We start from the raw sequence: 25,463 nt of genomic DNA, 5'->3' as shown, positions 1-25,463 counted from the left end.
CTGGTAATGTCAATAGACAGGGCATTCCTTTAGCTCAGGTCAAATGTCCTCGTACAATAAACACGATGGTTTGCCACCGAGTTCAACAGTAAGATAGTCCACACTCCACTGTGCCCTAAAAAGTATGACATTTGATAGTCATTTTTCTCTTCTTATTTTGACATGGTGGGTATGTACTGGTATTTTTTTTTTTTTAAGCACAGTAGAGTAGTACTCGTGGCACTTGAAAAGCTGTCAAGTTATAATTGTGTCATTGTGATTTGTAGCTAGCCAAGAAGTAGTGCAAAGTGACCATAGCACCACATGTGGTCTGGGCCGCACACTTACCTGCACTACAATAGCTTGAAAGCAGCCATAAACAATACATGAATAAATGAGCATCACTGTGTTCCAATAAAACTTTATTGATGGACACTAAAATTTGAATCTCATATAACTTTCACATGCTACAAAATATATTCTCCTTTTGTTTTAAACCATTTGATAATGTAAAAATTATTCTTAGCTTGTGGGCCACACAAAAACAGGTAGCAGTCCAGATTTGGCTTGTGGGCCATAATATGCCAACCACTGCCTTAATTTCAGGGGACCTATATTCTAAAGGGGGTGGGGAGGACAAATTAACAAGAAGATAAATATGTGAACAGGTAAAACAGATAATTTTCTGTGATGAAGGAAATTAAATAGTAAGATGGCCAGGGAATGTGTCTCTGAGGGAACAGGTAAGGTGATCCTGAATGAGGAGAAAAGTCATGATAAGACAGTCATGAGATAAGTTGAGTACAGAGTATTCTAGAAAAAGAATAGCAAGAGTAAAGGCTGGAGGCAGGCAGAAGTTTGGTGAATTAGAGGAACCTTTTCCTAAAAAGGTCACACGCGGCAGGAACATGGTAAAAGGTGAAATGGGGTGAGAATATTTGGAAATCTAAAGAAGATGACATCATTGTTAAGAATTTAACTTTAAAGTTAAGAAATTAACTTTAACTAGTTGACCACAGTAGGAGTTATGCTAGACCTGATTTTAGACACTGGGTTTGTGGTCCCTTGCTAATTTAGAGGAGCACACCAAGTCTTGTGAACTTAAAAAAAGAAAGGGAGAGAAGGAGAAAATGTTTTTATTTTTGCCACATAGTTCTGGGAAAATACAGTATCTCCTATGTCATCCAGTACATTGAGAACAGATAAAACTGGACCACACAATTTATTTCATTAAATGCTCATCCTTAAGATAATGATGCTTCACATTTTATATTTGCTTACAATACAAATGTGTTCTTCATTGTATGATTTAAGGCCTTTTATAGTGTTCTATGTCAATAGCCTAGTGTCTTTATAAAACTTAAAACATTAAACCCTCAGTTACACCTTTTTCTTCTCCTATTCAGACCAATTTGTGTGTCCAAGATTGTTCTGATTTCTTTGAATGCACTGGAAGGGAAATCATTTTTAAGTTTGCATTGATTTGTGGCAATATTTGTATTCAACAATCAAATGCTACACTATTTCCTTTTAAATGGCTATGTACTTAATTAGTTTCACTTGCTCAGCAATTAATTAGCTTCAGAGACTTCTTATTTTGGTATCGAACCTGACTACTGATAGTTGGAGCAGAAACTGTATCAGGATGGTAATGCATGTTTTCCAGTCACACCGTGCAAAAAGTTTTCATTTCTGGAAAAAAGTTCTCCATGGTAATATCATCTAATATCTTTCATAATTGTGAAATATCCTTCGACTAGTTTCTTTCTTTCATTTATTTTCTCCAGCACTGCTTCTAGTAAATAGGAGGCAAAAGGAAGCTGGAAGAGAAACACAGAAAAAAAGATATCAAAACTCTATATTTTCTCCAGCTCAAAAACATACACTAAGTATCATTAAACCATTAGAACTCGGCTATCTGCAACTTTGCACCCATAATGGTACCCTACTGGGTCTCTTTTCAGCTGATCTTACCGGTTAGTGGGGGTAATTTTGTCTTTTATAATAAAAATGATAAAAGAGCAGAAGTAAAATGAAAAAAGATAAACGCCTTATTGAACAATTCATGGTTTACTGACCATGTTAATGATGTAATCTGCAATACAAGCAGCTAAGCCATTCGTCTTCAATCAGCTGATCAATAGCAGGTTACAGCCAACTCCAGGGCCCACAGGCCCACAGAAGTCGTACTGTATGCTCATCACTCATCAAAGAATGAGAGAGAACTATCAATACACTTGTCTGTGTTGGAGCCGAACACCTCGAGTTGTAGGGTAAAATTTCAGAGGGAAAAAAAATGGCAAAAGTATACCCATTGATTAAGTTGTTATAGAAAAGTTTGGCATATCAAAGTGTAATACACATGTTGCAAACTGCTGAGTTTATGAAATGTAGAGTACATTTTTAAATTTCATAATTTATATAACTTTTCTGGTAAAGTTTCATTGTTCCCTCTGTTTCCCCGGGCTTCCTGGAGAACTCCAACCCGTACAATGCACGTGTGTGCTGCAAATAGGAGAAAATCTAAACCGTTATCTAATTACTCACACAGCTCCTCCAACTTGCTTCCATCTCCCGTCCAGTTCTCTAGTCTCACAGAAGAGGTTTCTAACAATTAAGCAGTTCATTAAGTCACTTCTTGGAGTTGTCCTGTGGATTAACCAGGGAAAGACTGCTTTTCTTTCTCTGATTGTGTTAGTTGGGAATGCTTGTCACGCCCAGTCCCCTTTCCTGCAGGGAAGTGGCATCAGGCCCTTTTTTGGTGGTAGGATGACCACTGGCAGCGTCCCCCATCGGCACCAGCTGCGCTCAGCTAGGGTATTATAATTAGCTAAACTGAACAGAATGGCTCTTTTTTGAATCTGAATTGGGGGGAAAACAGCAAAGATTGGCCAGTGGTAGTGAAACAACAGGCAAACAGATGACTTGGCCCAGGAAAGAAGCAAGACCAAAGCTGGTCCATAGCATTGCCTCAGATATCAAGTTTCTAACTAAGATTCTAGTTAAACTTCTCTCTCGTCTTTCTAACAAACTACCTCTCCTTAGGGCAGCCTAAGTCCATGCCAGGAGCTTCACACGCTGTCTTCCTTGAAACTTACCACTGAAGAAGTCATAACGTACCAAAATACCAAAATATCACATTTCTTCAGTTCTGAAGACAGACTTGCACAGAAAATCCACACATTCACTTAAAAACAGCTTTTTCTCAGAAAAAACCCCAACCCTTCCACATAAATATATACATACTGTGTTGACATTCAATGTCAGAAATACGAAAATGTGGGGGAAATGCATCTTAGACAGAAGGAAGAAGAATGTTAGACTTCCTTCTGCAAGATACTAAAAGCAAATCCTTACTTTGACAGATTGCCCTTCTGGGAGGCAGAAAGGGGTTTTATTTGGCAAAACTGTCGGTCTTATAAATGAGGTAATTTAAATTCTCAGGGCATTAATAGATGTTAAAGAAATGAACATACGAAAAAATAAGAAAACTATCAGGCACCTTTCTTTAATGTTGGCCATGGCTATCAGTCCCATACACATTCTCATCAAAAAAGCAGACAAACAGGGGCGCCTGGGTGGCTCAGTCGGTTAAGCCTCTGACTCTTGATTTCAGCTCAAGTTGTGATCTCAGGGTTGTGGGAGGGAGCCCCGCATGGGGTGAATAAGCTTGTCCCCCTCCCTCTGCTCCTTCCCACCCCCTCCTCAGGCTCCTGCACGCACTCTCTCTCTCAAATAAATAAATAAATAAATAAAACATTAAAAAAATTATTAAAAAAAAAAAAGCAGACAAACAAGATGAGAATAACCTCCCGTTTCTTCCTGGTAGAAACAAAAGGTCAAGGAAAAAAAGGGTTCTATGACCAAATAAGTTTGGGAAACAAACCAAACTTTAAAAACTTCCTTGATTTCAGGATTTCTTAGAGGCTTTAAGATACTAACAGGCACTGTGTGTCTCCAAGAGGGCAATGCAATATCCTGTTTCTGAGTTCATTTGGTCCATGCTTTTCACATAGTCTATTTATCATGTGGAACCAGCAGTCAGTCCATGGAACACACTTTGGGAAACATGCTGCTTCTGTAATTGCTTATGTAATGACATCACCCGGTACTTTCATCAGGCCACATGTGCCGACATTCATCATCTTATTTGCATATCACATTTTCAAGTTAAAAATTAAACCTTATTATCTCGGGATCTGAACAGTTTTCAACATGTCATACACTCAGAAATTTTACTTCCTTTGCAAAAAATCTATCTCAAAGAATTTGTCTTGCAGGAAGCCTCCAAGGCGGAACAAGAGGTCCATTTACTAATTTACTACTGACAACTCACTTTATTCTCGTCCTCCGGCTCCCAATAAAACGTAAAGCCCCACGGTTAAGCACAACTGTTTGTCAATCCTGTTTTATTGGATTGTAAGCTTCTTTTAAGCTTTGTATGGAGGCTAACACATATGGATTTCAAAAAGCACTCAATCTTTTAATCACGATGCACCGTATGTGCACGTCTTTCTGCCCTGCAAATAGGTCAGAAGAATGTTATTATCTATCTAATATGAAATGAGAGTTCATATATCTTACAAGTTGGTTGGAGATGTTTACTTTAATTCAACGGTTCTATTTCCTTTTTTATAAACCAATTCTGAATTTTTTCCTCTGAACACAGTGCTCACTGTACATGCTTTTATGACTTGTTGTTCACTGGGAAGTATAAGGCCGGCTCTCAAAGAGGCCTTTCAGAAGTTTTCGTGTTTTTTTTTTTTTTAATATATAAGGATCGACTGCAATTTTATAAAATATAAAATTAATGTAACTTTATAATAAGATCCTTAATAATGGAAACAAACTTAGAGGAAGTCTAAGGAAAAGCCAGAATCACAAAACACTTCAAATGATTATAATAACTGAAAGGAACTGTTAACCAAAAAATTGTAAGCACATGTCCCTCCTACATTATTAATTGCTCCTTACTCATGGAGTAGACTCAATACATATTCAAATAATGAGCGTATTAGCAGTGCTGGGTTTACAAATAGCCTTTCTTGCCAAGTTCGCACTATCCACTTATTTGGCAAACTTCTTCCATAGACTGCACAGATAAAAACTTCTGCTTAGTCTAGGATGGAGTAATGAAAACTCTTGTTTTCTGAGAGTGGTTAAGAATGGCATTCTGAGTTCACTGGCTATTTTCGTCAACTGAGAGTAATCATTTTTATCATTTACAGATTATTATTAATTCTTAAATCTTACAAATTATAGTTCACCTGAAGACTGATGGAACATAATTTAATCCACTGTGATTCAAGAGAGTTCTTCAAAATCCTATTGTACCAAACAAACATCAGTTTTCAGCCTACAGCTATAGACTGGGTACAGTTAAGACTCTCCTTAAATATGAAATGCCTTGGAAAGTGCTTTAAACATTCACACGGTCTGCTTGTTTGCCCTGTTTTTTGTTTTGGTTTTTTTAATTGCAAAACGTCTTAAAAACACGAAGACCAGGAGACCTGAACTTTCTGCTACTTTAGTCTAGATTAGGTGCCGGTTCATTTTACTTGGGAGTTTAGCATCAATTAAAATCTCTCTACATGCATTCTGGAGGGAACTCTGTCAGACACAGAAAGCACGGCGATCCTCTCACTGATAGGATTTTGGAGTTGGACTGAAGTGGACTGAAGTGTCCAAGAGCAAACTTTCTCACTTATCCCAGGAAATGTATCTGAAACAACAAACCCAACAATCATGTTGCCTAGGGTTGCATTTTAGATGGCCTATGCCAGGGGCCCCGAAGTCCAGAAAGCCTGCGTGAGTTCTTCCTCTCTCTTGCATAACACAGGAGAAGTGATACTCTTGGGTATGTCAATACAGAGTTCCACAAGTTTGACCTCTTCGACAGAGTGGGAAACACAGACAGGCGAGCAGGGATACCGTGTGAGGTTTCTGGGGATGGAAATGTAACTGGGACATTGGAACAACTGAGTTTTGCTTGGTGCGTACTGTAGTCTTCAAGCAGATCTTCCTAGTCATTCGGGCTGTCCCTGCCACGAACAGTGATTTCTATCCCGGAGAAATTTCCCCAGATTTCACACGGACTTTGGCTTATCTTACATGTAAACACCTACAGATGTTCGCTTTTAGGAACTGGTGTGTCGCTGACACCATCTCAGATTTGTCCCTCACACTTACAAATTGTGGTTTCATTTAGAGGTGTTTCTGTATAAAGGTAAGATATGAATGATGGCTGCAGATGTTTGAGAGCAACAGTGGAAAGAAAAACAAAGTCTAAAGTCCATGACTATTAAACATATAGATAACTTAAAGCTTGAGCACTAATTGGAATGTGCTCTTAAAAATAGAAAATGGAAAATTTTTGTGTTAAAAGAACAAAAATGAAATAAGAGTAACTTTTTAAATCTAAGGGGCAAATGAACATTTTCACCATTTTCATCCTTGTTCTGGGTTTGAAAACTATTATCGAGAAGATACTGCTTTTAAAACACAAACTGACTTTAACCTCGCTTGAGTCATCCTGAAAATAAAGATGTTAAATTTTATGTAGTATACTTGCTTTTACTGGAAACATGAAAGAAGGTTTAACATTGTTAAATTAAAAAAAAAAAAAACCAGGAAGGCTTTGAATGGAAAAATTTGAACTCTTGCTATTTCAGCTAGATGTGAGAAACCTGTGGGTGGTTGAGTGTGAGGGTTGATGCGTGTGAGCAAGGGTGAGTGTGTGAGCACGCACGCATGTGTAAGCATGTGTTGTAAGTGCAACAGAGTAGATGTGTTCAGAGTTCTAAGGAGAAACTTTCAGTTAACCTTCAGGCCGGAAGGTACTCTATTTACAAAAGCCAGGGAGATTTATAAAACCCTTCTCACTGCCGTATTGCAAGGATTCTGTAGAAAGTAAGCATATTTTGCAGAGAGGGCACTGGGGAAAGAGCCATTTTAAATTTCAGCATTTGCAAGATCTGAAGCAACTAATAGGAACAGGGATATTTAAAGCTAAAGAAAAACCACTGATCAAGTTTCGTACTTTAAATTCACAACAGCTGAAGGCAGAAGGAATTTTTGATACAGTCCCAATGCAAGAATATGATCTCCAAAAAAGTGGACTAAAACGGACTGAATGAAGTGCAGAAAAGGATGAGCAAATAACAAAGAACAGGGCAACAACACAACGAAATCAAGAAACATTTTCCAGCCATTTCTGGCTCAAGCTTTTTATACAAATCCTAGTAAAGAACCATATTGTGTTTATAAGTGTATATTGTTTTGTCCAAGTATACATATTTTAATATATACACCCATAATTCTGTTCAAGTTGTTTAATAAATTTCACAGTTGATCCATTTTAACTCTTTGATTATTGTCCTCCACTCCCAGAAATTTAAGCTCCATGAAGGCAGTAATTTCTGTCTCCTTGGTCCAATTCTGTACCCCAAACCTGAAACATCTCCTGGTACATAGGGGGTACTTAGTATAGGATTTTTGAAAGGATTCCATAGCATAGCTTTGGTTTTATCTCCTCTAATTCCCTCCATTGCCTTTTCAAGTCCCAATCAAAAAGGACTGTTTCACGTATTTTTAAGGCCTGAAAACAAAGCTAAATGACCTCTATTACAATTTTAATTTTGAGGGTCAGAATGGGCAGAACAAATATACAGCTGTTTCTTAGAGGGCAGAGTACAAACCACTCCTAGTTTGGATATATGAGAAGGTAGTATTGATCAGAGTATCACAGGGGGCATCTCCTTCTGTGCCAACTGAAAGGAAACAAATTAAATAAGAAACAAAATAATTTATCTCATTTATTCATAAGTATGGCCAATAGACAGAAATTCAAATTCAAAGGCTTTTAAAAAGGCGATCTCTGCTAATTAATGGTGGAGGAAAGGGCACATATGATATAAGAAATTTACTGAATTTACTTTTAAATGTATTCTTTTTTTTCTCTTTCAATATCAAGGAGAGCATTTTTTAAATGGAGATGCAGTTCACATAACACAAAATTCACCATTTTAAAGTGTATAATTCACTGGTTTTTAGTATATTCACAAGGTTTTGCGACTATCACCACTATCTCATTCCAGAACATTTTCATCACTCTCAGAAGAAACCCTGTACCCATTAGCAGCCCCTCCCCACCTCCCCAGCCCCCCATCCCCTGGCAACCACTAATCTACTTTCTGTGTTTATAGATCTGCCCATTCTGGACATTCCATATGAATGCAATCATACTACATGTGGCCTTTTGTCTATGGCTTCTTTCACATAGCGTAAGAGTTAAAGGTTCCTCCGTGTTGTAGCACGTACCAATCCTTCATTCCATTTTATGGCTGAATAATAAACAGCCCATGTTTATTTGCCACCTTTTGTTAATCTATTCATCAGTTGATGTACCTTTGGGTTGTTTCTACTTTTGAGGTATTAGGAATAACGCCATTGGGAACATTCATGTAGGAATTTTTTTTTTTTTTTTTTTTTTTTTTTTTTTTTTTTTTTTGGAGATGTGTTTTCATTTATTGTGGGCATCCACCTAGGGGATGAAACTGCTGGGCTATATAATCTCTCTCCTTAACTTTCTGAAGAGCTGACAGACTGTTTCACAGGACTGGCATCATTTTACATTCTCAGCAGCAACGCATGAGGTGAGGGTTCCAGTTTCTCCCCTTCCTCACCAACCCTCGGTGTTGTCTGTCTTTTTCATTACAGCCATCCTACCAGGGGTGAAGCAGTGTCTCATTGCGGGTTTTGGTTTGCATTTCCCTAATGGTTGATGCTGTTGAGCACCTTTTCATGTGCTTATTAGCTATTTGTTTATCTTCTCGCAGAAATGTCTGCTCAAATCAATTTCTTTGCTTTTTGTTGTTGAGTTGAAAGAGGCTCAGTTTCACTGAGAAGAGCCGGAGAGAAGGCTAGGCTGAATTAATGAAAACTCGTGAGTCCTTGAATATTGTTAATGGGATGCACCTACTAAATTTCCTATGGCTTCTGTACTGGCACGTACTCCCTACCAAATCCGATCTATGTCTTTGGGTCCCTCAAACTCTTAAAGGTATCATCATCTGTCTCTTTATGGAGGGTATTAAACTCACCCTTCTATGGTTTCTGCTTTCTGACTTCACCTTATCTCATTACTGCTATTGATTCAATCACTGTAACGTGGATCACATCTTTCTCATTCTTTCTCTTTTTATGGCGACGGCACATGCAGGCCCTCATTACCCTTTGCCTCAACTATCTTCCTGCTCCCAGTCTCTCTCCCTCCAAACCTGCTGTTTGCTGATCTCAGGTATTTGTTCTAAAGCACAACCCTCATCATATACCTTTCCTGCTCAAAAGCTTTCCTAGTTTGGTCCCAGCCTACTTTTCCTATCTCTGTTTTTTCCTTTCACTCCTTAAACTATAGAAAAACTAATTTTGAAGGGTTCCCCCATCCTATTGTAATCATTAACTTGCTTGTTTGTCTCTGTCATAAATGATAAGTTTTTAAAAACGCAATAATGTTAAAGAGGAATTACTCCAAGTAGAAATATTCAAAGAAATTAAAAGGCAACTGTACCATAAAAAAATGGCAATAGATATTAGATTTCTTTAAGTGTAATTTTTATTGCTATTAATCTGTGGGATAAAGGTTAGGTGCCAATAAAGATTAAATGTATAAATTTATCAATTGTATCAGGGCCACTTGCAGGAATGAGGACATATCCTTGCATTCTGTATTAAATATAGGAAAGTTAAGGCTGTAGACCTTTTAGTTCCCAGGGAATCCGGCTAACAGACAGCAGTAGGCATTATACTCTTATACTCGAGTCCCACGTCGCCACATCGGCAGAGCAGCTTTTTATTTTGGGGTAAATGTCGTATCGATACAAATTTTCATCCAATGAATGCAGAGAAAAATTTCTTTGCAAGAAAATAATTTCATGGCCTAATCCTTAAACCAAAGCTAAAACCACAGAGCCAGACTGACTCCTCGGATCTGAGAATTCCCTTATACACAGCACCCAACGCAGAGGGAGGACGTAAAAGAGAGGTTTTCTGACAATCTGATCTTATCTTCAAAATATTTTAAGAATCAAATATCAATATTGTAATTGTCTTTCTCTGCTTGACTTATTTCGCATATTGCATGGTGCACTGGGTGTTATACGCAGGTAATGAATCATGGAACTTTACATCAAAAACTAGGGATGTACTGTATGGTGACTAACATAATATAATAAAAATATTATTATTAAAAAAATATCAATATTGAATTAATTCGTTTTTTAAGGAAAGGTGCGCAATTATCCCACGGCTTGATGATCGTGTAACCCAGACACACGGGGCTGTATGTCCTACTCAGTGGACGTAGGAAGGAGCACACACGCTTCTGTCCACATGATCCTGTGAGCATCACTTAGCCTCTCACCAAACCGGTGGACAAAGAAAACCTTTTCTACAACTCAGGACAAATATAATTGCTGGAACTGAGACAGAAGAAAAGGAGGCTAAAAAAAAAGAGAGAGATGTTTTCTATTTTATAGATTTTTCTCCTGGGTGTAATTACGAAGTGACATCCAAGTGCAGCCAATGAAGTCCCTGTTTTTTTCTCACAGCATTCAAAGACATCAGCAAAACCACCTATGTCAGTAATAAAAATAAAAAGTCTTTGACTTTGTCAATGTTTTCATACTGTCACAGTGGAATAAAATTAGCTTGAAAACTGATCTAAAGGCCCACAGTGCAGTTCATTGTGTAGAACAGCAACAGCAGAGCCTTCCTGGTGTTCATAAAGGCCGCCCCATTAAATTTACCTCCGGTCAATAATTAGGAGTCCACAAATAAACCCGGGCAATTAAATCAATACTGCCAGGCAATTATATTCCAGAGTCCAGGCTCAGTGGCACAAAAAGGCACTACATCAAACTGTAGTATTAAGCGGTCTAATGCCATTTTCAACAGGATTTTTCTGCACTAACTCAACAGAATAAGCACGCACCCCGATAACGCGGAATGTGCGTGTGCTCGTCTACACAGGTACGGCAGAAGAGTCAGGGCTCGCTGGTGCCAATGTCGCTTCCGTGAAATTTAATAAAGATGTACACACGTGGACGTATGATTTTTATGTTCATAACCGATGGAAGTTCCAGATTAAAGGGTCGTACTTACATGTTGAACATTAAAAAAATTCATTCAGAAGTTTCTTTTTATCATTCTCAAGCTTAAAAATATAACCCAACGCAATCATTACTGAGCTCCTTCGATGTGCTGGGCACGGGGCTGGGTGTGGGGTGTGCAACATCATTAAGACATGGCCTTTCTTCTCAAAAGCAAGTTGTCACCATAGAAGACTCTGTCCAGCGTCTGCACGTCGGCACTTGAACAACTTTAAGCCAAAGATTGCCCATCACCGTCTGTTAGTATTGAAGTGATTCCTGATAATGTTTCAAAGATGTACAAAACTGATACTAAGAATATCAGTAGCTCCTATATGATTTTACTTGTCTTTGACTTTTCCAAAAGGATAGATACTGCTGTTTGTTAATATAAATGTAAAATAACTGCATTTAAATCTGCTTTTATTTTTAATCTTTACACAGAAACATATACGATGACTTTCCAAAACTTACAGGACATTAACAATTTTCTTTTCTTTTTTGAAAAACACATGTTAGCTCTTTCAATTCTTGGTTCATTTCTAAAAGAGACAATTAGGTCCAGCCAAAAGAACTGTAATGAAAAAGTTTTCGAATACATTATGTGCTGTCGGTGATGTCAAAACAAAAGCCAGCTATGACTAGAAAGGCAGGGCTCTCACCTGCCAATAAACTGCCCTTGATCACTTACAAGAGGGGCACATCCCAGCAGACTCTATGTGTATTAAAAAAATACTTGAAAGGGAAGAAAAAGTATCACACAGGTCACAGCAGCAGTCTCAATGGACCCCTCAGGGATTTCAACTCGTCTTGGCCTTGTCATCCTCTATGCAGCTTTCCACTCGGCCCAGAAAATGTCGATAGGAAAATGTTTGAGGGGCCTCTGGTGGAAATTTTTTCATTCTTTCTGCATTGACAGGATGCCAAATCAATATTTACTTCCCACTAACAAGCTGCTCGAGGTCTCAGTAGAAAATATTGTAGAGAATGCGGGAAGACACAGTAATAAACAGCTGTCTGGCTGTGAGGAAAACATGAATTGACTGGAAACAGGTCCATAGTAAAAGGTCACCGAAACCCATGAACTCCTCAGGTGTCCATATCAACCACCAACTTTAAAGACACATAATAAAGAATCTCTTTTCCTAAGAGGGCTGAGAGAATGGATCCTTTTCAGTGTAGCAAGCCTAGAGGTGGACTCAATAATTTAATTAATGCATTTGCTAAGACCTGTGTCGGCTCTTCCCAAGGCATTTGTTTCATTTGTTAAGTCCACAAGTACAAATAGAGGGTTAACTTTCCTGTCTACTTATTGGAATACTTCTTTACCTAACAGAAGTAAATGATGTGGTAAGTGTTTACAAAAAGTTAGACATCGAGGAAAAGTGTAAGGCTTGGAATATGTTTTTTTTTTTTTTAAGTTTTTAGAGATGAAGCAGAAAAATGAAATACCTGTCCTTCAAGAAGTTTCTGAATGTACAACAGCCATTCTCGATCATTCTCAGCATCTATCCTTGTCCTTTCTATGTCCTAAAGGAAGAAAATCAAAACACCGGTGTTAATTGCATTTACAATGAACTTGATCATACTGTTAGATACCGAATAAATTTAAAGAGATTCAGTAAAGGATTCAGTAAAGACCAGCCTGTCCTTCCAAAGTAGGGAATATGCAAATCTGTGCTCTTAATATTTAATTTATAAATACTGACACGTGGGAGATAAAGCTGTATTTCTCTATTTCACAATACAATTCAAGAATATTTTATTTCTGCCTTCACAGTGGAGCTCAAGGTAGGGACAGAGGTGGCGCCGAAAGCAATTAAAAAAGTGAAAAATAAGACAAAACTGTATAAAAGAATCATTTACAAGTGACCCTTGTAAGATAACATAAAACCTTATATTAATTTAAAAATCTGACTTGTCAATAGATAATTAAGGAGTAACCGTTACAATTGCAAACAAAATAGGACATGGCATGGCTCCAGTGTTTTTAAATGCTTGCTTGTTTTAAACATCCAAAAACCAACTGATGGGCAAGGGAGGCTTCTACTTCAAGTAGAAGTAAGCTCCTAAATATTTTCAACCCCTCAATGATCAAGGTAAAATATTTCTGAAAGTATAATGTATTCATATGTGCAGCGGATTATTCAGTTAAGATCATGATTCAGCTTACAAAAAAGGGAAGGGCTTGGAAAATGAACAATTGTTGAAATTTACTAGATGCCAGGTATTGGGCGAGGCACTTTGCGTAGGTTCTCATTGTTTTTATATGAATTTACTAGAGTTCAGTGTGGTTATAGAATATAAGTCAGCTGGTTTGGGCTCTGCTTGGACAAGTCTGTCAACTCTCTAGACCTCTGAAAAGATGCAGGGATCTGTCTAACTAAGCCCTGATCTATAATTAAATCTAGTAAATGTATCAAGGTGCACAGGTCCTTTTCAGAACAGTGTGATTTCTACGGGAGTCCTTCTTCTTCCAGGAGGATGTCCACTGAAGGTTGGGTGATATGCATTTCATAGTGCTGTATATTCTGGCTCTAGAATGTATCTGCCCAGAGGCCGGGGTGCCCTTTCTTCACAGAAATGTGCCAGCTACTCTTTGGGACTATAGAGAGAGATCTCCTCATTCATATACCCGAAGGGGGCAACTAATCTGTAAGCCCAGAGGGGGCATCTCCTGAGACCACCCAAAGCTGACGGGCCTATCTTCTAGAATATGTATCTACACACACGTGCACACACACACATACACACGGGGGATTCTGGTAATCTACTTGTTTTACAACTCTTAGGGAACAGTGGAGCACTCAACCCTAATTTTTTGCTAGGATTCTCACTATCAATCAATACATTTTAATTAAGCGTCTATAGTAAGTATAGTTAATACCCTTGCCAGAGACACTATCATTTCCTGTGTGTCTTACATGTGATACTGTATTTGATAATGCTCTTGTACTTCAAAGTTCAGAATTCACAAAGTGAATTCAAAGTGTAGAAAGTCACAGGCATTGTAGCTTGGGTGCTGAAAATAGGAAATGGAGAGTTCACTATCCCATTCACCCATGGGATGAAAACCATCTCTGCAGGATTCCTTTGACCTCTTTTCTAAGAATTCTTGGCAGTTTTATTAAAAACCTCTGCAAATTGTAGATCTGCTCTACACCAGAAGTTTTTCTGTTTTATTTTCTCCAGAAGTTTTTGGAGCAGCTAATTGGGGGCTGAAGGATGTTCTCATACAAATATTTAAGTCTATCATTTTACTTATTCATTGAGCAAATATTTATTGGGAAGCTACCAGCGCCATCATCTCTTTAATGTTTCTAAACAACCAAATCTAATGTTCATGTATCAAAGTTCAGAGACTTAATGGGAGAACAGGATTGAGTATCACTCTCAGGTTTCACAGAAGACGGTACACAGGATGAGATTCTGCTATCTAAGAGGTCATAACTATGTGAAAAATGCACTGGCCTCCCCAGGAGGTAGAGAGCAGCTACTGAGGACCCATATCTATATGCACAGAAATTCACTCAGACAGGAGGACTTTACCCAACTTAAAGCCATAAATATATGTTTTTTCTTTAACTTGATCAGCAATAATTTTGAATTTAGCTAGGAAAGCTAGATTTACTACTTTTGCTCATCTAGGAGGAAAAGTCCTCAAATCAATGATGACCCACCTTAACTGAATCCATTCAAATTGGTTTAATTAAAAATACTAGCTTACAAGATATATGATTAACTAAATTAAAGAAAATAGAAGAGACAGGAAAGGACTTGAATAACTGACCTGAATAACAAACACGCAGTTCTAAAGGTTTTATGTACTGGCTTATTTCTGTATCATACAGTGAAATTTCTCTAAATGTTTTCTGAGTTGGCTAATAGCCCTGATGTAACTTTCATGCGTACATTACTAAGCTGACCTTCATTAATATTATCTCGAAGAGGAAACTCTAAGAATTATAAAACAAAAGTACGTTAAATTCAATGTGTTAAAAGCCCTTTATCAATAAATATTTAAATGATCTTACCATTTCATCTTCTGTATCCATTATTTCCTCTAGATCTGACCGTGAAATGTTCAGGATTGAAGCTGCCAAGGTCTGGACTTTATGGGTTGAGGTTTTGCGCGCATCCCTGTTTTTTCGCATTTTTTGAAACTCTCTAATTTGTTGCCTTATCTCATGGACATCACTTTGTAACTCTTTAACCAAAGCCTGCAGCACATTGGAAAGAACGTGGGCTCATATGGAGTCATAAATGAAGACAAAGCAGTCACAACATAACAATGTGAAGACAGCAGCAAATCACTGCGTATTAGCATTGCTCTGATTTTATTTATTTTGCAACACAGTAGATTGCTCTTTACTTATTGTCTGCATGTAATAACAGCTCTCTTAGACGCACACTTAACTAACTTGCTAGATTAACCAAACTCTCCAATCTCTCTTTCAGATTTACCAACTAATATCCTGGTTGGCGGATGCTGGAAGCAGGCAGGCAACTCTTTGTCATGCCAGAGCACAGCCACTCCTGCCCACTGAGCTGATGCCAACTGTCATTTCTCTGTATGTTCATTGTAATAGGTTAATTACATGATTAATTTACTTATTACATAAGCTCATGAAAAATGGTTACAGAAAGAAAGTTGTTTCTATTTTATTAAAGCTGGATCAGAAATGCTTTGCAAGGACTTGAGAAAGTTGGGTAAACATGTAATTAAATTATGTGTGGGCAAGATAACAATAAAGGTCGAAAAAATTAAAAATCTAGGACTGCTTCACAGTTTTTAAGTTCTCCCTTTGAGAAATGAGTCAATGCTGGTTCATACCATGCCAACGCATGCATAAGAAAAGGACAGCCCTTACTCTGCGTGGACAGAGCTCTGGACCTAGATGCCTAGCTCTGTGATCTAAGAGCAGGTTTGTTAGATGTTTGGGTTACTTTTCGATCTTTTGCCAGCTCAAGCAATGTTGCAATAAATAACAGTACTCATGTACACATTTTGCATCTCTAGGATATATCCTTAGAAATGAAATTGCTGGACCAAAGGATCTAAGTGTAATTTTGAAAGCTGTTACTTAATCTTCCTTCTCTCCATGATAGTACCGAGATACAACTCCACAAAGAACATATGAAAGTACTTGTTTCTCCACACCATTAGCAAAACACTAATCTGGGATCTCACTGTAGTTTGTTTTTTCACTGTATTTTTAAATTTCATTTCTCTTATAAAAAAAAAAGGTGAACATCAACCTTAAGAGATAACTGTATTTTTTTTGTCATTTTTTTCTATTTTTTTAGTGATTTATAGGAGTTGTTTATATATTTGTCTATTGTACATATCTAAGTTGTTTCATACTTGTATTTTTCTTTTGACAGTAATTAGTGTTTCATGCCAAGGGAAAAATATTTCCTTTTTCTTTTTTTTTTTTTACGATTTTATTTATTATTTATCTGTCAGAGAGAAAGCACACAAGCAGGGGGGCAGCAGGCAGAGGGAGAAGTAGGCTCCCTGCTGAGCAAGGAGCCCGATGCAGGGCTTGATACCAGGACCCTGGGATCATGACCTGAGCTGAAGGCAGATGCTTAACCGACTGAGCCACCCAGCACCCCGGAAAAAAAATATTTCTTATTTTTTTGTATACTCACTGATTCTTTTCCTTTCTTTCCCACTCTTGAATTTTGTGTGATACTCAAAAACCATTCTCCACAATGAGATATATATATATATATATATATATATATATATATATATATATATATAAATGCATTTTCTTTTTCTTTTTTTAAAGATTTTATTTATTTATTTGACAGAGATAGAGACAGCCATCAAGAGAGGGAACACAAGCAGGGGGAGTGGGAGAGGAAGTTGCAGGCTCATAGTGGAGGAGCCTGATGTGGGGCTCGATCCCATGACGCTGGGATCACGCCCTGAGCCGAAGGCAGACACCCAACGACTGCGCCACCTAGGCACCCCATAAATGAATTTTCTAACCATGGTTTTTTTCTGCTACTTTTAAGTTTTTATTTTTCATTTTTGTATTTTTTACCCATTTGTCATCATTGAGAAATTATTACATAAAATCATACTCAGTCATCCCACAACAATTTATTAGAAAGTTCAACTTGGTGCAACTGGGTGGCACAGTCAATTAAGCGTCCGACTCTTGGCTTCGACTCAGATCATGACTTCAGGATAGTGAGATCGAGCCCCACGTTAGGCTCCAAGCCCAGCACAGAGTCTGCTTAAGATTCTCGCTCCCTCTCCCTCTGCCCTCCCCGCCCCACTCCCTCTGTCTCTCTCTCAAACAAAATAAATCATTAAAAAAAAAAAAAGTTCACCTTTCTCCCACTGATCTCCTATGTGTTTAGGTCAGTGTCTGGACTTTCTGTTCTGTCCTCTCTCTCTTTTTATTAGTGAAGCTTTATAACGTATTTAAACTAGAAAGCCTTTATAATATATCTGGCAAGGCTAGTTCCCTCCTACCACCCTCCTTTTTCAGGTTTTCTTGGTAATTTTTGCTTGTTTTATTTTCCATATGAACTTCCACAGGAACCTTGTCTAGTCTCCCTCCTCCTAAAAAACAGATCATACCAGTAATTTTATTTCAATCACGTTAAATTTCATTTGGGTCAGGGTAACCTTTTAGCATGTTGAGTCCTCCTAATTGAAGACCATCGTGTTCCCTTCCAATTAAGTCTTTTATCTGTGTTTCTTAGGATCATTTCGAAGTTTTCTCTTTCTCACTTATTTCTCTTGCTAGCTTATTTACTTTTTGGAGGGAAATTATTGTTGAATTACAGGTTCAATATTTGTTCTGTGTCATTATTTGTTTTCTTCCTTGAAGACTCCAATTATACATATGTTGAATCTCTGTCATTTGCTTCATAAATCCTTTTGCCCCAATATGCTTTATTTTCTAATTGAGGCATAATTATATTGAAATAGTGCACACATTTTAAGGGCTTAGTTTAATGAGCTTTGACAGCTTATGCATGTCTGGAGCCACTACCCTGCTCAAGATATAGAAATTCTTCATACTCCAGAAATTTCTCTGATGTCCCTTCCGAGGCCATTCCTCCCACACCCAAACAGCAATTGTTGACACACATATATTCATATGAGACCAGCAATATACATACTTTCTGAGATAATTTCTTGTCTTTTACTTCTTTGCTTTGCCTGCCACCTTGCTTCCATCTGCTCCTATGTCTCATCATCTTTTCCCTACATTCTTACATTTAATTCCACCTTAAACATGTACTTTTTGGAGGAAATTATTTCAGTAATATTTCAAATTCAAACTAAAATTTTTCATCTGCTCTGTAGCAACTTGTCTGTGGTGAAACTTATTTTTCTGCCACTTACTTTTTCTGTTTTTCTCCATTCTTATTCTACTACATTTGCATAGATACTGTGTTGGTTCATATCTCTGGACTCATTTTTGAAGGAGAAGATTTTTTCCTAGATCACCTATTTATAGAAAGTTACATGGCAGACGGGCCTGCGGTATGTTCCAGGCTAGTGAAATTTTGCATACGACTTTTTTTTTTTTTTTATGAATTCCATTTGCCAGGTTATGTTTGTTATGGTTTGCTTGCTTTTTTTGTTTTGTTTTGTTTTGTTTTTACAATGTAAGGAATCTCTTTTCTTGACTGCTATGAGAAAAGCTGCCTGCTTCAGATATTCCTTGTCTCTTTCATTCTTCATTAAGCCCTATATCCTTATGGAAGCAAATCAGTTTGAGGATGGTTATCACAAACCATTGCAGACTTGTTCCATTGTTGCAAATAGTGGATGTTGGATTTGTACCTCATGTGAATTTCATCTTCTAAAAGGTCTTGATCTTTCAGAGGTCTGTAGGACCTAAGTCTTCTTTTCCTGGTGTCTTATTTCTGTGTCCTTTTGCATGCTTTCACCAACCGTACCTGTTTTTCACTCTTCTTCCATGTCTTTTGAAGTACAGTTTTAGTTCTGACCTACGTTGACTGTGAAAAGGAGTTGAATTTTTGTTTCTCATTCTTGTCTGCTGCTTGATTCCGGTGGGGGGGGGGGGATGATGATTTTACCCCACTAAAATTAAGACAGAATTTTCCAAAATGCATTTTCCACTAATATTTCCAGTTCTTGACTATTATGAATGAAACTGCTATATATTTTGCTGTACACATTTTGTGTGTATGTTTGTACACGTTTTCATTTCTCTTGGATAAATACCTAGAAGTAGGATTGCTGAGTCATAAGGTAGGTGAATGTTTCATATATTAGAACTTTTAGAGATTTCCACCAAAACTTGCACCACCAACAGGGGATAAAAATTCTCCATTCCCACATTCATTCCAACATTTGGTGGCTTACATGTCTTCTCTTGAATTTATTTAAAGAATTTTTTAATGCTATTGTAAGTTGAAAATAGTCTATTTCATTTTCCAGTTGTTTACTGCTAATATATAAAACATACATTTGATTTTCGTACTTTGACCTTATGTCTTATGAAATGGTTAAACTCTCTTGTTAATACTAGTAGCTGTTTTTTAAATCTTTAGGATTATCTAGGTAAAGAATCATGTCTCATCCAGAGAAATGCAAATCAAAACCACAATAATTAGTTACTTACAAAGCTAGTATGAATGTGAAAAAACAAAAGTAGTAAAAATAGCTATGATTACAACAATTTGTGAAGGGATACAAAGACAAAAAGATGTAAAATGTGGCTTCAAAAACAAAACATGGAGTGAGAATAAGAATGTTGCATTTCAGAATGGGATCAAACTTAAGTTGCTATCAAAATAAAACAGACTGTTACAGATATAAGCTATAATATGTAAGATTCATGTAACCACAAAAAAAAAGGGGCATCTGGGTGGCTCAGGTTAAGGCTCTGCCTTTGGCTCAGGTCATGATCCCAGGGTCCTGGGATTGAGACTCACATTGGGCTCCCTGCTCAGTGGGGAGTCTGCTTCTCCCTCTGCACCTGCTGCTCCTACTGCTCATGCTCTCTCTTGCTCTCACACTCTCAAATAAATAAAATCTTTAAAAAACAAAACAAAAACAAAAAACCACAAGAAAAAAAGGTATAGTAAATACACAAAAGATAAAGAGAAAAGAATATAAGTATAATTTTTCCTTATATATGAAGAAAGTCATCAAACCACAAAGAAGAAGGGGCACCTAGGTGGCTCAGTCAGTTAAGCATCTGCCATCAGCCCAGATCATGATCCCACAGTCCTGGGATCGAATCCCGCATCCAGCTCCCTGCTCAGCAGGGAGCCTGCTTCTCCCTTTCCCACTCCCCCTGCTTGTGCTCCCTCTCTCTCTCTCTCCCCCTCTCTCTAATAAATAAAATCATAAAAAAAAAACACAAAGAAGGAGAGCAAGAGAGGAACTACAAAACCAGCTAGAAAACAATTAACAAAATAGCAATAAGTACATACCTATCAATAATTACTTTAAATGTAAATGGACTAAACTCTCCAATCAAAAGACATAGATTGAATGAATGAATAAAAAACCAACACTCATCTATCTGCTGCCTAGAAGATACTCACTTTAGATGTTAGTACACACACAGACTGAAAGTGAAGGATAGAAAAGATATTCCATGCAAATGGAAACCAAAAGAGAGCTGGAGTAGCTACACTTACATCAGATAAAATGGACTTTAAAACAAAGACTGCAGTAAAAGATGAAGAAAGGTGTTACGTGATGATAAAGGGTTAATCTAACAAGAGAATATAACATTCGTAAATATTTATGCACCCAACCTAGGAACACCTAAATATATAAAGCAAATATTAATAGACCGAAAGGAAGAAATAGACAGTAATGCAAAAATAAAGTAGGGGATTTTAATACCCACTTATATCACTGGATAGGTCATCCATACTGAAAATCAATAAGGAAACATCAGCCTTGAATGACACAATACCAAATGTATTTAACAAATATTTGTAAAACATTCCATCCAAAAGCAACAGAATACACATTCTTCTCAAGTGCACATGGAACATTTTCTAATATACATCATGTGAGACCACAAAACAAAACTTAATAAATTTAAGAGAACTGAAATCATATCAAACATCTTTTCTGACCACAATGATATGAAACTAGAAATTAATTCTATGAGGAAAAGTGGAAAATTCCAGTGTGTGAAGTTTAAACAACATGCTGCTGAATAACAAATGGGCCAAAGAAGAAATCAAAAGAGAAATTAAAAACAAAAAACAAAAAAAAAATAACCTTGAGACAAATGAAAATGGAAATGTAACACAAAATTTTAAAAACATGTCATTGACAATCACATTTTGGTTGTATACATCCTATAATTATATATTTTACTTGTGTATTTACATTTCCAAAAACCTGTAGAACAAGTATTAATAGTAGCAATGAAAGAGGGGTGCCTGGGTGGCACAGCGGTTAAGCGTCTGCCTTCGGCTCAGGGCGTGATCCCGCCGTTGTGGGATCAAGCCCCACATCAGGCTCTTCCACTATGAGCCTGTTTCTTCCTCTCCCACTCCCCCTGCTTGTGTTCCCTCTCTCGCTGGCTGTCTCTATCTCTGTCAAATAAATAAATAAAATCTTAAAAAAAAAAGATAATAGTAGCAATGAAAGAGACATCCGTGCCTTATTCCTAAGTCGATATTGCTTTTGTCTCAATAGTCTAAGATGGCTCACCACCATATCTAAATTCTTGTCAGTAATATCAAGGAAAGGAGAAGGAGAGGGCACATGCCTTTCAAAGCCCCAAAACACAGTGGAACAAAAAGCTTGAGAACAACCAAACATAAAAGAAGGACAGCTTCCCTTTATCAGCCTTCCCTGTATCAGCCTATCACTGAGGCTTGTGCTGCTCAGCATATAGAGGGAACTTCCAGTTTCAAGAGTTCCTTCCCCTCCCTGCGGAAGAAAGAGTGAGGTGAGCAACCAGCTTCCCCAGCTTTTTGATGCACTGTATGAAGGACCTGCTGCAGTTTCATCTCACCCAGAGACCGGCACAACGGAGATGTACAGAGATGGCTTGGAACAAGGAAGAAGGGCTAGGGCTACCAGTATCAGCCAGGCACAGGCACAACCTTGGTTCACAGTGGCCTGTCTTGCAAAGGACCTAATCAGTTTTTGCTGCTGAAGAAACCAATGACCAGGATAGCCCCCTTGCCTCCCTGAAGATTTAACCACTGTATTTCTCCTGCACAGATTTTCTCTGTACTTTGAAAGGATCATACCACATGATCAGGTGGGATCTATCCCTGGGATGCAAGGATGGGTCGACATATGCAAATCAATAAATGTGAAATACTACATTAAATGAATGAAGGATAAAAAATCACACAATCGTCTCAGTAGATGTAGACGGAACATTTAACAAAATTCAACCTCTTCTCATGATAAAAAGTCTCCACAAGGTGGGTATGGAAGGAACATACCTCAACACAATAAAGGTCATATATGACAAATTCCACAGCTAAAATTATACTCAACAATGGAAGGTTGAAAGCTTTCCCTCTAAAATTGGGAACAAGACAAGGATGCCACTTAATGGCTACAGCAATTAAGCAACAAAAAGAAATAAAAAACATCTAAATCAGAAAGGAAGAAGTAAAATTGTCTTGGTTTGCCTGTGACATGATGTTATATATAGAAAATCCTAAAGACTCCACCAAAAAGTCATTAAAACTAATCAACAAATTCAGTAAGTTGCAAGATACGAAATCCACATACAAAAATTAGTTGTGTTTCTATATACTAACAACAAAACATTGGAAAAGATAAAGAAAACAATCCCATTTCCAATAGCATTCCAAACAATAAAATCAAAGTAGTAAATTTAATCCAGGAAGTGAAAGATCTATACACTGAAAACTATAAGACGCTGACAAAGTTAATTGAAGAAAATGTGAATAAATGGAAAGATAACCCATACTCATGGATAGGAAGAATTAATATTGTTAAAATGTCCACATTACCCGTGGGGCGCCTGGATGGCTCAGTCGTTAAGCATCTATCTTCGGCTCAGGTCATGATCCCAGGACCCTGGGGTCAAGCCCCGCGTTGGGCTCCCTGCTCAGCAGGAAGCCTGCTTCTCCCTCTCCCACTCCCCCTGCTTGTGTTCCCTCCCTCGCTGTGTCTCTCTCGGTCAAATAAATAAAATCTTAAAAAAAAAAAAAAAAAAAAGGCCACACTACCCAAAACCATCTTTAGATTCAATGCAATCCCTCTCAAAATTCCAATAGCATTTTTCACAAAAATAGAAAAACTATCTTAAAATTTATATGGAACTACAAAAGAACTGAATGGTCAAAGCAATCTTAAGAAAGAACAAAGCTGGAAGCATCACACTTCCTGATTTGAAACTTTATACAACTCAATAGCAAAAATCCAACTAATCCAATTTAAAATGGGTAAAGGATCAGAATAGCATTTTGCCAAAGAACACACACAAATGACCGAGTACATAAAAGGGTACCCAGTCTCACTAACCATTAGGAGAATGCAAATCAAAAGCACAATGAGATATCACTTCATACCTATTAGAATGGCTATTACCAAATAGGTAAGAGATACAAATGTTGGCAAGGATGGGGCAAAAAGGGAACCCTGTACACTCTTGATGGGAATATAAATTGGTACAGCCACTATGGGAAACAGTATAGAGGTCCCTCAAAAATTAGAAGTAGAACTACCATACGATGTAGCAATCCTACTTCTGGGAATATATCCAAAGGAAATGAAAACAGGATTTTGAAAGAAGTATCTGCACTCTCATATTCAGTGCAGCATTATTCACAATAGCCAAGACATGAAAACAACCTCAGGGTCCACTGATGGATGGATGAATGGATGAAAGAAAACATGGTATATATATATATGTGTATATGTATATATATATATATATATATGTGTGTGTGTGTGTATATGTATATATATATATATACATATACACATATATATATATACACATATACATATACATATACATATATATATATATATATATATATATATATATATGCAATGGAATATTATTGAGCCATAAAAAGGAGGAAATCCTGCCATTTTGACAATATGGATGGACCTTGACAGCACTATACTGAGTGAAATAAGTCAGACAGAGAAATACAAATACCATATATTTCTTACCTGCAGAATCTGAAAAAGCTGAATTCATAGAAGCAGAGGGTAGAGCAGTGGTTGCCAGGGGCTGAGGGGTAGGGGGAGGGAGACATTGGTCAATGGATACAGACCTCCAGTTATAAGAAAAGTAAATTCCAGGGTGTAATGTACAGCATAGTGACTAAAGTTAACAAAACTGTATTGAATTCTTGAAAGTTGCTGTAAGAGCAGATATTAAATGTCTTTACCGTAACAACAACAACAACAAAATGGTAATTATGTGAGGTGTGATGGATATGTTAACTAGCTTTATTGTGGTAAACATTTCACGATAGGTACATATACCACATCATCACACTGTACACCTTAAATTATAGAGAGTTATATATCAATTATATTTCAATAAAGTGGGAAAAAAGAGCAGAAAAAAATCATAATTAAGGGAGTAGATCAGTGTCAAAGTATTAACAATGGTACATATAAAAATAAAATTATAGTGCTCCACAAATGTTCTCATTAAAGAAGCAAGATATTTATATGCCCAAAACATCTTACTAAATCTTTCCAAAGCAAGCATATATTGGTAATTAAATGATTTAAGCTTCCAGCTAAATGTTGTTCTTTGGCTGATATTTATTTCAGAGCTAGCAAAAACCACTGAGAAGATAGAATCTGGCATATGACTCTCTCATCTAAGCACATTAACAAGCCTATATCAGGGCTCAATCAAATTGAGCAAAGACTTCTAGGAATTTCCCTTGTGTGTTTTATTCAGCTACTAGGAGGATTCAAAGTCTCAGCTCTGCCACATATATCCAGCCCAGATGCTCAAAGCACTTGATTTCACCCCAGGGCAAAATTCCATATTCAAGACGAGATCTAGAACAGATGGTCACTCCACCTCTTCTCTAATCTGGTTGTGCCCTATGAAAAATGCACAGACTAAAGGGAACACAGATTCCACAACAGGTCCAGAACAAACATTATTGCTATTAATACTAGTAATAATATTTATTAAGTACTTTTGTGCACATGATACCCTAATAAGCTCTGTACAGAATCAGTCCTGGTTATCACAATGTTCCATGTAGGAACCACACACACATTCTTTAACTATGCTCTTTAAGGAATGTGCACAGCTCTTGCCTTCACAGAGTTTTCAATCTAAGCAGTGATTATGTGTCTAATACCATTCTTGACCCAGATATAAAATG

The 25,463-nt window shown here is 37.3% G+C and overlaps 1 protein-coding gene across 11 annotated transcripts in view; it reads right to left on the bottom strand.

The window, feature by feature from the left end:
* Positions 1–384: 384 nt before the first annotated feature.
* CNTLN (centlein) overlaps positions 385–25,463 on the bottom strand; it is a 495,968-nt gene continuing 470,889 nt past the window's right edge. For 9 of the 11 annotated variants that reach the window (XM_057313468.1, XM_057313469.1, XM_057313470.1 and 6 more), the window contains 3 exons: positions 15,161–15,346; positions 12,579–12,656; positions 385–1,799 (listed from right to left, as the gene is read on the bottom strand). In XM_057313468.1, the coding sequence (XP_057169451.1) occupies positions 1,698–1,799; positions 12,579–12,656; positions 15,161–15,346 (366 nt within the window). In that variant the 3' untranslated portion in view covers positions 385–1,697. Of the gene's footprint in view, positions 1,800–2,526; positions 2,629–8,135; positions 11,357–12,578; positions 12,657–15,160; positions 15,347–25,463 lie in introns of those variants that run through there. The other 2 variants (XR_008959874.1, XM_057313466.1) reach the window with 2 other exon arrangements.

The sequence above is a fragment of the Ursus arctos genome, unplaced genomic scaffold (assembly GCF_023065955.2).
Source record: "Ursus arctos isolate Adak ecotype North America unplaced genomic scaffold, UrsArc2.0 scaffold_18, whole genome shotgun sequence".
NCBI classification, from domain to species: domain Eukaryota; kingdom Metazoa; phylum Chordata; class Mammalia; order Carnivora; family Ursidae; genus Ursus; species Ursus arctos.
Note: the sequence above shows the minus strand (reverse complement) of the source record. Positions and strands in the feature narration are given on the sequence as shown.